Below are 14,042 nucleotides of genomic sequence, written 5' to 3' on the forward strand. Positions count from 1 at the left end.
CGACGCCGATCTCCAAAGTCAGAATAGACCTGTAACCCTCACATCAACAACCAATTTATATCATAAGTTCAAACCGAAACTCAACCCTCGTAACCTAATCCCCCATGAATCTTCTTCCCACCTCTCGTTCCTTAATAGTCACTACCGTTGCCCCTCCTCTTCCTCCCACATCCGCTTATCCACACCGATAACACCCCCAACAACAGATATATCTACCACCAGCGCCACATTCCCGACGACCCCTTCCAACGAACGATGAGAAATCCTCCACCAGAGGTGTATCTATCATGGCCTCCACCAAATTACGCTGACCCAGAGACACGTGGGTCAATGCTAATTGTTGTTCCTGTCGTCTTGATCTTCATTGAATTTATAATTGTAGTATTGAGACTTTATACCCGGCTTGTTCTTATGGGACGTGTCGGGGCAGATGATTGGTTGATTGGTGTTTCTACGGTGGGTCTAGAATTTATTTCGTTCGCCTGTTTGGAAAGCTGGATGGGTGGGGGAGCGGGGGGATTGAGATTGATAAATAAGGGTGCTGATGCCGGATGGTGAGAAGTTCACATCAATTACACTGGGGGCACTGACTGTTAATGGTTGGTTCCCTTTTACCCCTTGATTACAATTATGTGGAGGATGGAAGGATGGAATACTAAGAATTTGGTGTACTGATAGCAACGAATTACGGATGGGGACTCCACATTTGGGATAATAGGCCAGAGTGGTATGTGGATTCAAGACTGGTAAGCTTTCCTCACTCTCTACCTAAGGGCTCCTATAGAAACAGGTAATTCTGACATTAGAACAGTACAGTTGGCTCTGTCAGATCATGTTTACTGCCAACTCTGGCCTCATCAAGTCTTCAATACTGCTCTCGTATCTGCGAATTGCCCCTAACAAAGGTTTCCGATATTCGGTATATATATCTTTATTTTTTATTATCTGTTTTACGTCTAGTGTTGGAATAGCTATTATTCTTACCTGCAGGTAGTTTTCATCCATCATGCTAAGTATACTACTTCAGCGAGCTGGTGCGATAAACTAATTCGGTAATAGTCCTGTTTATGGCTACTGGGACCACAGCGTAAAATCGAAATGCCTCAACGACAGTGCTCTGCTAGTATCGGCGTCGGTGATCAACACCTTTGCTGACTTCTTGGTCGCGTTTCTGCCTGCGCCCATGCTGATGAAAGTCTGGCTGCCGTTCCGACAAAAGATTATATTAGTCTTCCTGTTTGGATTCGCAGCATTGTTTGTGCTCCCCAAATTCCGCTTGCGAAGGCTAGGCAACTGACAGAATTGTTACAGAGTCTGTGTAGCAGGAGTCTGCCGCACCGTATTCCTCCACAAAACAGTGTTTCAGACCTACGATGTTACTTGTATCATACTTCGCCCTTCCCTTCGACTCCACGCAAAGCTGACATCCAGTCACAGGGTATGGAGCTTTAGCATTTTTCTGGGGCGCCATCGAAACCGACATTGGCATCGCTACCGCCTCCGTCCCTGCACTGCGTCCGCTCTTCCACCACTACTTCCCGCAGATTCTAGGCACCAATAAATCAGAAGATTACAGTAGCTACGTCAAGACCCCCGATCGCACGCGGCCCCCCAAGAAATCCCACAATTTTAGCCTCTACCCGCTCTCAACGTTTGACAGAACCCGTCCCGGAAGTCAGGACCCAATCGCAGGTGCAGGGGAAGGTCAGGGGACGTTGGATCACAGAGGCTCAATCGAGAGCAACAATGCAACAATGGGTGGCGGTAGGGATAGTCACGGATGCGAAGATAGTGTTGGGGGCAACCCCACTAGGGCTGCTAGTGGGGTTTGAAGCTATCGCTGTGGGTTTGACTATATTACTGAAATTAAGTTGATCCACTGCAGTTAGAGTTCCGTACGCTATGTTGTGCTATGGCAAGTGGTTCACACACCAAGCATGCCGATAGTGATATCCTACTTTAGAATAGTTTGATTCAAACAGTTTACTTAAATTCTTCATTTATTCTTCGCTTGCGGTAGTGGTGTTCATGGTGAAACAGAGAAGACTTTCAAACACCTAGCCACTGCAACATTTACCGAAGTGAAGCAGGTTGGATTACCTCACTTCCTCTCCCTTGCCTGAAAGGACTCTACAATACGGTACTATACGAGCACACACCCACAACCCCTGACTGGGTGTACGATAGCAGACCCAAACACACTCGTGCCTGCATACTTACTTTCTACTCTCTTCCCGACAAGTCCCGTGGCACCCGCCGGCGTCTGCACACCTTCTGCTTTGTACCTGTTTTCTCGAGTGAGATACCGTGAGTGGCAACCTCGGGTGTGGGGGGGGTTTTAAATTTTACTTTTTCGAGGGACGCAGCAGGCGGGGATGGGGTGGGGTATAGTGTAACACTGGTGTAGAGTGCTATGAGGGTTTTGCCCCCATGAAATTTCCTGTCTTTGAACATGCTTTGGCATGCAGAGGTTCCTGTACTTAAGTTGGGAGCCTTCTTTCTTAGTTAGACAAGCTCAACCACCCTTTGACAACAATGATTAAGATATCATAGTAGTCCATGGTAATCTAAATCAGGTTCACCTTCACCCCCTTTGCTTCATCTGTGTCGGTCTCTTCACTACATATGGATCCAAGTCAATTTTCCACCCTCCATCTATAGGTTTATTGGTCAGGTCACGGAGCAATTACTTCCACAAGACACAGCTTGGTCAAAACACCATCCAACTGAGGGAAGGCGCATCAGACCTCCCACGCCGGCACTGCAAGACTTGTGCATCGTACTGTGCTGGTATCATACAAGTACTATTTGAGCCAAATAAGAAAACCGAGCAAAGTTGCGCTACGACAGCGTCTGTTTTAGAACTAAAAGGTATTGACAGCTATCTGTTAGTTTACTACCGGTATGTCAGTTATCCAAAAGAAGCCAAAAAATAGTCAGTGTTTCGATTTTTGAGCAATTCTGGCTCCCTCTTAAAAAAAGAGGGAAAGAAAAATAAAAAAATAAAAATAAAAATTTCGGGAAAATAATGAGAAAACCCCTCATTATACAGGTTCTGTTTAGGAAGATGATCCTTCTTGTTCAATATATATTTTTTATATTCAGTGCCTAGAGGATAATAGATTGCGGTGGTGTTTGATCACCAATTACAACCAAAAGTTTGAGTTTTCTTTAGTTGTCGATCTTTGATCTTTTTTTATTCGGTACAAATGGTACTGTACTCAAGCAATTGGCACACATGTCTTGCCATAGTGGGGACTGGGATTGGTGGTTTGATGTTGGAGGCGGAAAGGTATCCTTTCGAGGAGGGGTATCTTGATGTCGGGCCTTGGGCACGCGGAAGTGGTTTGGATAGGTATGGCTTCTCTCTCCCCTTGCACCACGTAGGTGCGGTACCTCACGGGAGGAACACACCCTCCCTTCTCCGAAGAAATCCCGACTTTCTCCCTCCCGCGTTACACGAACCCGCGATCTACCTTCACTAGTAGACTAACGGCTGGTCTGGGGTGGGACTCGAGACACCAAGTCGCACCCAGGCTACCAAATACCTGTACAGAATAAGTGGGGGATTGAGACGCCACAAAATGCTAGAGTGGATGCTTGCGGTGCAGTGCTCGTTTTGCATATCGTACGATATCCGGGAGTCTTGGGTGTATCATACTGTAGTTCTTCCGCCCCTCCCGCCAGCCTTGCCAAGGTCGCTTGTTTCAGACCCGGCCCGAGCTACTTTTACATGGGCTATGTTCGGGAACCCGGAGATCTAGCCGGCTCGAACCCAAGGGCACGGGTCGGGTGAGGTACTGTACCCAGATAGGGAAGAATCATACCCCGCAAGGGCTCGCTCGGGGGGCTTAAGTTGGATGGATCTCGGGGGGTAGTTGGGTGTGGTGATTCAAGGGAGCCAAATATCTTTGGATGGTTTTTTGAAACCCATTGAGTGACAGTCACTCTGGCCTCTGCCCGGGAATATTTTTCTCAGGACCACGAGTGAGACGGCATGATCATCCGATAATTACCCAAATTTCTAGTACAGGGCTTTTTGGGCTGTTCCCCTCAGTTTCTCCCGCAAAAATGCCGGGGTCTCATCGCTCAGCCGCCGCAGGAAGAAAGGAATGGAAAATGGGAATCGAGCCGGGTCCGAATACGAGGGCTTGTCCGCTGCGGTAGTGAGAGTGCCGAATCCCCCAGAAGCCCATTTTGATAAACACCGCTTAACAGGAGGAGCAATAACCCGATCATATTGGCAGTGGTGCAATTGAAAGTGCTCCATATTGCTATTCTCCAATAGTGTGACTTCCGATACACCCGGGAGCTCAGAAATACCCAAGTCGTGCTACCGACATCATGGTGCAAACTTCCCACCGGAGGAAGGACACCTCACCCCCCCCCCCGGCAAAGATATTCTGAACAAAACGGCTAGCACGAGATAAAACGTGACGGTATGCCATATTAACACTTATTATTACTAGATGAGAAAGAAAAACTAGTAGCAGACTAGATTCCGCCGTGTTGCTTTCAAGGGAGAATAGGACATTGCTAATAGGTGCCTTATATGCATGCTAGTAGTAATTTTGGTATTTCTAGTTGGGGTAACGTAGAGGCTCTAGTAAATCTGCAATGAGGTGTGGGTGAATGCGTCACAGGTGCGGAGGGGCAGGACATGATGGGGATAGTATAAGTTAGTTACTGGACTACTGTGCTCACTGCAAGCTTCTCTTCCGCTATTTTCCTGACCCCGCTTTTCACCTTCCCGTTTGGGAAGGTGGTGGTGGTCATCAACACCACGCTCTACCACCTCATGATCCCCTCTCCAGTGCTGAACTTTGGAAGCTTCATAAGTCTGGACACCAAACCTCGTCATGAGGCTAAACGAAATTTTCACCCCCTCTGGTGTGGGACTTTGGGTCCCTCTGCCAGATTGTGGTTCCTGTCCTCCCCCTCTCTCTATGGTGGCCATCTCGGCTAAGCTGTGTGAGGTTGCGACTACTCCTCTGCCCCTCTGGGTTCTTTTACTCGGTCGGGTTTACTACTTTACCAATGTCTGGACTACTCGGCAACTCGTGGTTGGTATTGCACTGCCTCCAGTCATGCCCCTGTCCAACCAGCCATAAGCAATCACTCCACTGGGGGTCGGCATGTTCAGGTCGGTTGCCTTCATCACACGAAGCAAATGCATCATGGTTCTCCCCTATATTCCTAGCTGCTAGTCAAGGCTAGACCAGTTGAAAAATGGGGAACATAATTGATCAAGGTGGTTTCCTTTGTTGGGTTTCTTTTGTGTTTCCTTTCTCAAGAGAATACGGTGTGGGTTTTCTTGTTGGCTCCTGCTGGTCCTGTTTTGTGCTTTTTTTGTTTTATGCAGAAGGAGCTTTCATGGGAGCGGATGTGCAGTTGGTCCCATACCAGAGGGACTTGGGCTGGCTTGTTTTCCCCTAGGCCTGTGGAAGAGGTTTTTGACCAGCATGTCTAAGAACTAAATCAGGGGTGTGGGGAGGTTATCGCAGAGGTGCCCTTGTATCTAGGATCCATGCTTTAGCCGGACTGTGCTTTTATAGTAGAGGTTTGCACCTTTAAGCAAATAGATTCTACGATTTAAAAAAAAAAAAAAAAACCACTGTGCTCACTGGGTGAGAAAGGGATGATGTTACACCAAGTGCTATTTCAAGGTAGGACATCATTTAAAATTATACAACTTCTAACTCGCACATTCACAGGATGAAAACTCTTTAACTTTCATCGTTATTTTTACTAGTTTGCACCAGGTTCTATTATGATACTTCAAAAACCCATTTATGATATGTATGGACAGTTCGTGAGCCCCAACCCCAACTCCAACCCCACTCCCGAGAATGAAAAATGAGAAAGACAAAACAAAATGAATAGCAAGAAAAATCTAATTTGACGTAACCCGCGAATGAAGAAAATGCATTACAAGACAAGACGAAGCACGACAAGCATAGTAAAATCCAGAAAAAAGAAACACCAATAAGCAATAAATGGTATCAGATATTCAAAGGGGAAAAAAAGGACGCCAAACTCAACGAATATATATATAGAGATATGAGGAAGTGAGGCAAGTAATGGTTTGGTAAAGGAGGGTGAGAAGAAAAAGTTTGTAGAAAGAGGAGGGAAGAAGTTTCTTTGTTTCAGGCGGGACGAAAAGTGTAGCGTAGCTTCTTTGTCCGCGTTTGAGAGGGGTGCACGGCAAGCGGTGATCAACGCTCGACTCTGAATAGCTCCATCGGTGTCATAGCAAGGGTGGGGAACCAAGTACCCGCCACCGCCGCGGGCAAAGGGGCGGGGCATTATAAGCCTAGAGTCGGCGAAAAAACACAAGTTAAAAGAGATGTCACTATTCAAACCTATCATCCACCTCCCCTTCAAGGCTTAGCTTCACCAGCCTTGCCTTTCTCCTTATCGCTCTGGTAATCAGCCCTCTTATTCCTCTTTGGGATGACCTTCACAACGGCTCTAACCGGCGGGGATAACACGCGCACTAAGTTGCACCAGTGCTTGCGGACGAATTCGTCTGGCACACAGCGGACAATGACTGCCCAAGGGAGGGCAAAGGAAGCGACGATTACACAGATGGCCCATTGGACGCCGTTGATGGGAACTATGGAGAAGGCCTTTCCACCGACGAAAATGATAAGGACTTGGCCGCCGATCATGATTGCGTTGATGACGATGAAAAAGTAGTTCTTATGCACATTCTCGAAGATGTTGAACTTGTTGTCTAGGCGCCGGTTGCTGTTGTACTATTAGTTACCGTTTTGAGGGGGGGGGGGGTTGGTTAATGATGGGGTATCACTCACTTGAACTCGTTGAAGATCTGCATCCACACGAACGTGTTAAAGACCATTGTGTTCAACTCGTCCCTTGGGGTGGCTTTTCCTGCGGCCTTCAATGAAACGTCATTCTCAGTAGAATAGCCAAGGATCGTCATGCCGCCAAAGTAGAGGGTGTAAGTGACGAGGAGTTGGAAGATTGCCTGTCCGATAATCATCTTCCACATATTCAACGAGATGAGACCGGCGGACTTGGGAGTCGGCTTGCGGTTCAGGATCTGGGGAGTAGGAGCGTCGGTGGCGAGGGCCAAAGCAGCGAAGGTGTCCATAATCAGGTTGACCCAGAGGAGCTGCACGGCAGTGAGAACCGATGATCCATCGGCGGAAGAAACGGCAGAGACAAAAGTGAGGAGGACAGCCGTGATGTTAACAGTGAGCTGGAATTGGAGAAATTTGCGAACGGCATCGTTGACGGCGCGACCCCACATCATAGCCTTCACGATAGAAGAAAAGTTATCGTCCATAAGAATGATGGAGGAGGCCTCCTTGGCGACTTCGGTTCCCGCAATCCCCATACTGAATCCAATATCGGCCATCTTAAGAGCTGGCCCGTCGTTAGTACCGTCTCCAGTCACAGCAACAGTCTCGCCAAGCTCCTTGAGACGGCGAACCAAGATACGCTTGTCCTCAGGCGAGCTTCTAGCCAAAACCTGGAGTCTAGGGAGAATATCATCCATCTCTGCCTCCGTCAACTTGCGGAAGCTGGGCCCCTCCATAATGATCCCGCCTTCAGTAAAGATCCCACACTCCGCGGCAATAGCCTGCGCAGTGATCACATTATCACCTGTAACCATCCTGACGATGACACCGGCACCCTGGCACTGCTTGACGGCCTCAGAGACACCAGGGCGAAGAGGGTCCTGAATACCAACGATACCGACGAAGGTCATTTCGTTGAAGATGTCGTCAAAGCTAGCCATCGAAGCATCGTCCTCTATAACTTTCGCGCCAATTGGTGGCCACTGAGAGTAGTCCTTGTACAATAATCCAATGGTCCTCAGGGAGCGTTCAGCATAAAAGTTGATAGTGTCGGTGAGAAACTTGACACCCTCACAAGTGAGCTCCATGTCGCTAGGTCCCTCATTGGTAACGTCCGAGATATATCTAGTAGCCTTGTTCAAAAGAATCTCGGAAGCGCCCTTGACATAAAGCCTGTAAACACCACCCGGAAGGCGAACAACAACACCCATGCACTTGCGAGCCGAATCGAAAGGAATGAGCTGCACTATCTGAGCATTGGCACGTTCCTGCGCAACGCCTTGCATACCGAGGAAGTCACGGGCAAAGGTCAAAAGCGCGGTTTCAGTCTTGGATCCGATGAAGGCGAAAACGCCATCCTCCTCACCCTCAAAAGCGGTCGAGTTAATAACAATTGACTGGAGGAGGAGGTCTTTGGTCCACTTGGAGAATGTAGAAACAACCTTGGGGATACTAGGAACCTTCTCATCCTTAGCGTCTTCTGCCCGAGCGCTAAACCCGGAGTCTAATCCAATAGTACCAGCAACTACAGTCATCTTATTCTGTGTAAGAGTGCCGGTCTTATCGGAACAGATAGTGGTGGCATTTCCCATGGTCTCGCAAGCCCTAAGCACACGAACAAGGTTGTTCTCCTTCAACATGCGAGTGGTGGCGAAGGCGAGGGCAAGGGTGACGGCCAAAGGAAGACCCTCAGGAACGGCAACAACGATAAGCGTAATGGCGACGATAAGAATATCCAAAAACTCGGATCCCTTCTCAGCAGGGGTACCATTGTTGTTGGGGAGATGAGCCAAAAATTTGATGAACAGAACAATGAACAAAAGACAAGCAGCGCTAAAGTAGAATATCAGCACGAAATCTCACTCGCACACAATATGCGAGGAACGGGGAGCAAACCCTCCACCAAGATAAGCGATAGTATCAGCCAGTCCGGTTAGTTTGACCTGAAGAGGTGTGGCCTCAGCCTCGTGTCTAAGAGCCATCATGATCTTGCCAAAACTGGAATTGACACCAACAGAGGTGACCACATAAGTGCCAACGCCCTCCAGAACCTTCGAACCGGAAATGATGAAAGGATCCAACTTGGAAGACGCAGTTCCAGCCTCGATCTGTCTCATAACCTCTTCTCCGGGAGTCTTCTTCATTTGGTCGCTCTCGCCAGTAGCACTGGACTCGTCGCACTTCAAGCTATGACCAGTAATGAAAATACCATCGGCAGGAATCATATCGCCGGGTTCCAAATGCAATACATCACCAACCATAATATTGTGAACCGATATCTGTACTGATTTTCCAGACCGAATAGCCTTAACCACTCGATCCTCTTTCTGTATCACAGAGCTATTATTAGCTCATAACGGCACGAGGCGGGGGGGGAAAAATAATTTCGCCATACCTTCGTGTTTAGTTTCACAAACTGACGTTCCTTCTGAAAGTCGTTTAAAGATCCAACCAGAACCACGATAACAATAGCCACGACAATAGCAACGCCCTCCACCCAGTCGACCGAGGGCGGTGACCCAGCCGGATGCTTGACGCCAAGCGTCTCATACAAGCCCAAAGCCAGCGAAATGACAGCCGCAACAGTCAACAGAATCAAAATTTTGTCCTGGTACTGCTCCCACATAAGTCTCCAAATGCTCTTGGCACCCTTCGCGGGCAAGGTATTATCCTTGAAAATCCTCTTGCGGTCCTCAAACTGATGTTCCACGGGAGCACTATTCCCAGTCGCCCCGCCGGTTTTTGCCGCCGTGTAGTAATCAGCCGCAGAATGTGTACTCGTACTGTCGCTTCCAAGGATACCCCCCCCTTTCTTGTGCCTCGTTGCCTCCTCGAAAGACACTGCCCCCTCCAATGTCACCTCGTCCACACTTAACCCAGCAACTAAATCCGTCCGTAATCCTTTCTCCAGCCCTCGCACTCCACCAACAGCCTTGTACGCTGCGAGGGACTTTGGGTTCAGGAATTTATTCAGCTGGCCCGCGGTAAATGCAAAGGGGTTTATGCCTTGAACCCTGAAATCGGCTTCGGTGCCCGGGTCGGGGTTTAGCGCCTCACTCACGGAAACGAAGTCGATACCATTGTAAGGATGATCTGGTAGAGCTGTTTCGCCGGAAAGCATAGAAGAATCGCCGAGCGAGGACGATCGAGAACGAGCGGCGCCATCAACCCCAAGAAATGCAATGCGATCTCCCGTTAGTACTCTAGGGGTTATCGCATCAGAATCGCCCAGATATCCTGGTGTCGAGGGTGATATAGGGGAAATTGTCTCTGGCAGAGTCTCATTTTCGTCAAAAGACTTTTGAACGGTAAACAGTTAGCCTTGTTCGTTGTTCCGTGCAACGAAGAATTAGAACAAACAAAACAACATGGAAGGGTACAAAAAGCTATAGGGAATGTCAACTCACTGTAGTAACAAATATCGGGGGAGCTTGTAGAGGCATTACGCAGAAATAACAAAGTCCGGCAGACGCGTTGTGATGCCAATGCCGTAAGAGAAAGGGGGATGAAAGGGAAAGGAGGTGTTTTGTATACAAAAAGCTTGGGATATGGAGAACCAAAAGCGAACGGCAGGAAGAGATGAAAGGGTATTATAATTATATAATTACGAAAAAAGAAAAGCAGTAGAATATTGGTGTGGCGTCTCAGTTTCACTTCCTTTTTTTTTTTTTTTTTTTTTTTTTTTCGTTTCTTTCTTTCTTTCTTCTAAGTGCGACAGTGTACGAGTAGTACCGGTAGTGTACGAGTACTCGTACAGCACCCGGTAGGCAGAACCTCCGAGGGGGGGCTAGCGTTACGGACTTCGCCCGCTTAAATTTAATGGATCCCTTGGTCTCTCCTGGTCTCGGTCCAGGAGTTCGTATGCCAAATAGTGGTGGCAAGAGCAAAATCGCAGCTGAGTATGATAGTTAGTTAGGAGATGGTTGAAGCCCCCCCGGGGTGTACCATAACAAGGAGGTATGCGAAGCGCGCGAACCCCCGATCCTCGATCAATTACCATTCAAACGGGCACACAATAAGCCCATGCTCATGTTCGCAGAGTGCACTTCTACCGTAGCAGCAACTATCGACACCAAAAGGAGGATGAATAACAGAAGAGGAAAACCAAAGTTTCTGCATGCAACCACAAAAAAGTCTGCCCGAGCCCATATTCTTCACGGGGATGAGCCCGCTGGCTGCCTAAACGAGCCTGTCGAAAGAGCTGCTGATCGAGATTCCTATAGGTTATGGGCAATAAATGGCTGGTGTTGATAGATTATGGGACATGGTAGACTATGTTGAAAAGGGAAGTTAATTTTTTCACTAAGAGTAATATTACCGTACTTTACTGCCAGCGGAGCGACCGCCGTCGAGTCTTGTCTTGGGCCCCTAGCGGGCCAAGAAGAGAAGGAAGCAGATCAATCCCCTTCCGCTCCAGCCTGCAATTTCAATACCGGTACGGTAATTACTCGAGTACTAGTACGAGTACGGTACTCGTACACTTGAGTACGGTAGACTTCTTCTTTGAGGAACCCGCTTGTCCCGATTCCCCGCGAAGAGATCTTGTTCGCAACCGCCTTCCTCTCCCCGAGAAGTCACGAGCGTTGGCGCTGGGCTTGTGTCATGTAAGAGTGCTCGACTACCGGTACTGGCACCCGAGCACTGTGCTACTGGTACTTGTATGATACTTTACCTTAGTACAAGTATCACAACGAGTGCCGGTAACTTATAGTACCCGTACCGGCACTCGAGTACTCGTACTGTACATAGGTCTTACACTGTTGCACATAGACCGGGCATGAGGTCAGGCATGACAGGAACGGTGGTGGGTGGATGGATGAAGGAGGAGAAAAACAATATTTCGTCGGCAAACACACTCTCTCTGCGAATTTTGAAGACCATTCTCCAATGCCCAAGCTTAGTGGTCTAATGATTGTTCGTGGTCATTTTTCCGCCGGGTTTCGCATCTCGCGATGGTTTCGGCCGCTGTTTGGTTTCACTACCCTAGGTCCCCCCCTATTCAGCTTACAACGATCAGCGACCCTCACCTGCTGCCTGTCACCCCGGATCGCCCGACAAAACCGCAATAAGGACAGCCACGCCACCGAGGCCACTCTACAAGTAACGCTTCCAGCAGCCGCCAATTACGTAGGCACCAGCTCGGAACAAACACAGTGCCACGAGAGTACGTACTTGTATACTCGAGCACCGGTACCGGTATTGTGGCGATCCTCCTGAGGCGGTGTATGGGTCCCCTGGCGGAAACAGGGGAGCGGGTGGGGAGGGGAAAGGAGCAAAAAACAAGTTACCAAGGGATATGCCCTCAAACATCCGATACCGATACCGTACTAGTACTCCGGCTGGCCCAAATTCTTACGGCTCTTATTGTATCACCACCGCTACGATAGACGCCGTTACTTGTACAGTACTGTACCCTGTTCCTTCCCCAATGAACGATCCAGCGCTTGAGTTATCCATCAACCACCCGTACATCACACAGGGGGTCAAGGGTAAGCCGAGCGAACCTGCTCCGATTGGCTTCTGAGTCCGCTGGCCAGTCAGAGGGTCTAACATCCATCTTGAGCGGCGGCTGTGGCTAGAGCGCTCGAACTGTGGCGAAGGTGTGCACAAAAAAGCGCCATGACGCGCCCGCCAGATTGTTACGATTCACACCCCCAATCCCGGCCAGCAAGATTCGAGTCCGCACCGTGCCTAGGTACGGTACAGTGCGAATGCTGGTATGATAGTGCCAGAAGATGTGGAGGGGGTGTGTGTGTGTGACCTTCCAGCTTCGTGACGGGTTCAATGTTTACATGCCAGCCACCCTGTGGCGAACGGGGGGATTACAAAGTAGCCATAAGCCTAGTCTAGAACCTACTCGGGCGGGACGAAAGTGATGAGAGGGACAGGGGTTTGAAGTCCCCGTGCCCGTTACTGTAAGAGGCAAGAAATGATGTAATTTGGTAGGTCTAATGCCAGAGAGGGCAAAAAGCTTTGACGTCTCCAACCCCTGTTCCTCTCATCATTTTCGTCCACCCCCGAGTAGGGTACCCAGATCCAGAAGAGTGTCACATCTGTTGATCACCCGAAAACGTGCACCGTATCATACCGTATGATACCGCCGCATAGAGTCACAGTATGATGGCAGAAACCGTTGGGCGTGGCTGTGCTTTGCCACTATTGAAAACCCGTGCCCCCGCCGCCGGCCAGCCAGCCACTAGCACCGTAAGGCAGGTCGGCACCCTACCGTATTCCAAGGCAGCCGGAAAGGATCCAGCTCTCGGCGTCACAGAAGTCCGGGTCGTGACGACCATAACAGACCAGTCGGGTGCAATTGCGAATGGTACGGTACAAGGCCTACCCTCTTTTCCAAAGAGATATCATACACTACCACCCAGCACAGCCCTATTGTGATAATTTAATAATTGCTAAAATAAGTCGCAGCCTATGGGACGAGAGAAAGCGGGAACTTCAAGAATAGAAAGTCTTATCAGTATCAGATACCCCGCGTGACGATAGCATGCGCCATTCGCCATGGGATGGGAATGTTGCCTTCATGCCTTTTCAGCTCCGTCCCCGGGGAATACGAGTGAAGAGTTGGATGTCAGCCTAATCAGATACGGGAATCAATACTGTATGGTATGGTATGCACTTACCGGGGATGGAACCCTGCTCCAGTATTGCCTTCCCCACGTTCTCTTTGAATTATGATACCTGAGTGGGCTATGATTTGGTGGGAATGAGGCCTATACCGGTAGGTAAGTGCAGCACGCAAAGCGCAGGGCCTGAGTAACCTCATCTAAAGAGCCTCACGATTCAACCTCCAGGACAACACCCTGACCTCCTCAAAACCACTCTTCAACAAACAACAGAAGCTCAAACACTGGCCCCCTCGCCCCCGTGTTCAGTTTGCTTTATCCATCGATCAAACCCACACTTTATTTCCTTACTTCTCTCGTTCATGCTGTAAACTTCCCTTTCTCCGTTCCCATCCCCTTCGGCTCCCCTATCGTAATCTCAAATACCTGATATATGCCTTTGCCCTTTCCTTTCTAGAAGGCACCAACCCTTCGCACAAGCGCAACACGACTCTTAAGGCTTTTCCCAGGGCACTCCATTGATTGTATCACGGAAGACAAGATTACCCCGTCCACCACATAAAATACCTCTGAGAGCCCCCATCATCCCGTCCCGTCACCCTATCCCGTCCCATCCAGGCTATCCCACCCAAGCCAC

The 14,042-nt window shown here is 49.1% G+C and overlaps 3 protein-coding genes; all 3 read right to left on the bottom strand.

The window, feature by feature from the left end:
• Positions 1–5,716: 5,716 nt before the first annotated feature.
• Positions 5,717–6,862, bottom strand: GSTUM_00005618001 (uncharacterized protein; the record flags this gene model as incomplete). XM_002837728.2 has 2 exons in its annotated part: positions 5,717–6,750; positions 6,816–6,862. The coding sequence occupies 2 exons, from the start codon at positions 6,860–6,862 to the stop codon at positions 6,381–6,383; spliced, it is 417 nt and encodes a 138-aa protein (XP_002837774.1). The 3' UTR covers positions 5,717–6,380.
• Positions 6,863–6,867: 5 nt separating this feature from the next.
• On the bottom strand, positions 6,868–8,113 carry GSTUM_00005619001 (uncharacterized protein; the record flags this gene model as incomplete). The annotated part of the gene is given in 2 exon segments (XM_002837729.1): positions 6,868–6,894; positions 6,914–8,113. 2 exon segments carry the CDS (start codon positions 8,111–8,113, stop codon positions 6,868–6,870), a joined length of 1,227 nt encoding a protein of 408 aa, XP_002837775.1.
• Positions 8,114–8,136: 23 nt separating this feature from the next.
• Positions 8,137–9,948, bottom strand: GSTUM_00005620001 (uncharacterized protein; the record flags this gene model as incomplete). Its single annotated transcript, XM_002837730.1, has 6 exons — positions 8,137–8,194; positions 8,226–8,238; positions 8,347–8,660; positions 8,724–9,154; positions 9,223–9,544; positions 9,668–9,948. The coding sequence occupies 6 exons, from the start codon at positions 9,946–9,948 to the stop codon at positions 8,137–8,139; spliced, it is 1,419 nt and encodes a 472-aa protein (XP_002837776.1).
• Between the last annotated feature and the right edge of the window lie 4,094 nt (positions 9,949–14,042).

Source organism: Tuber melanosporum (assembly GCF_000151645.1).
Source record: "Tuber melanosporum whole genome shotgun sequence assembly, scaffold_2, strain Mel28".
In the NCBI taxonomy this organism is placed as follows: Eukaryota; Fungi; Ascomycota; class Pezizomycetes; order Pezizales; family Tuberaceae; genus Tuber; species Tuber melanosporum.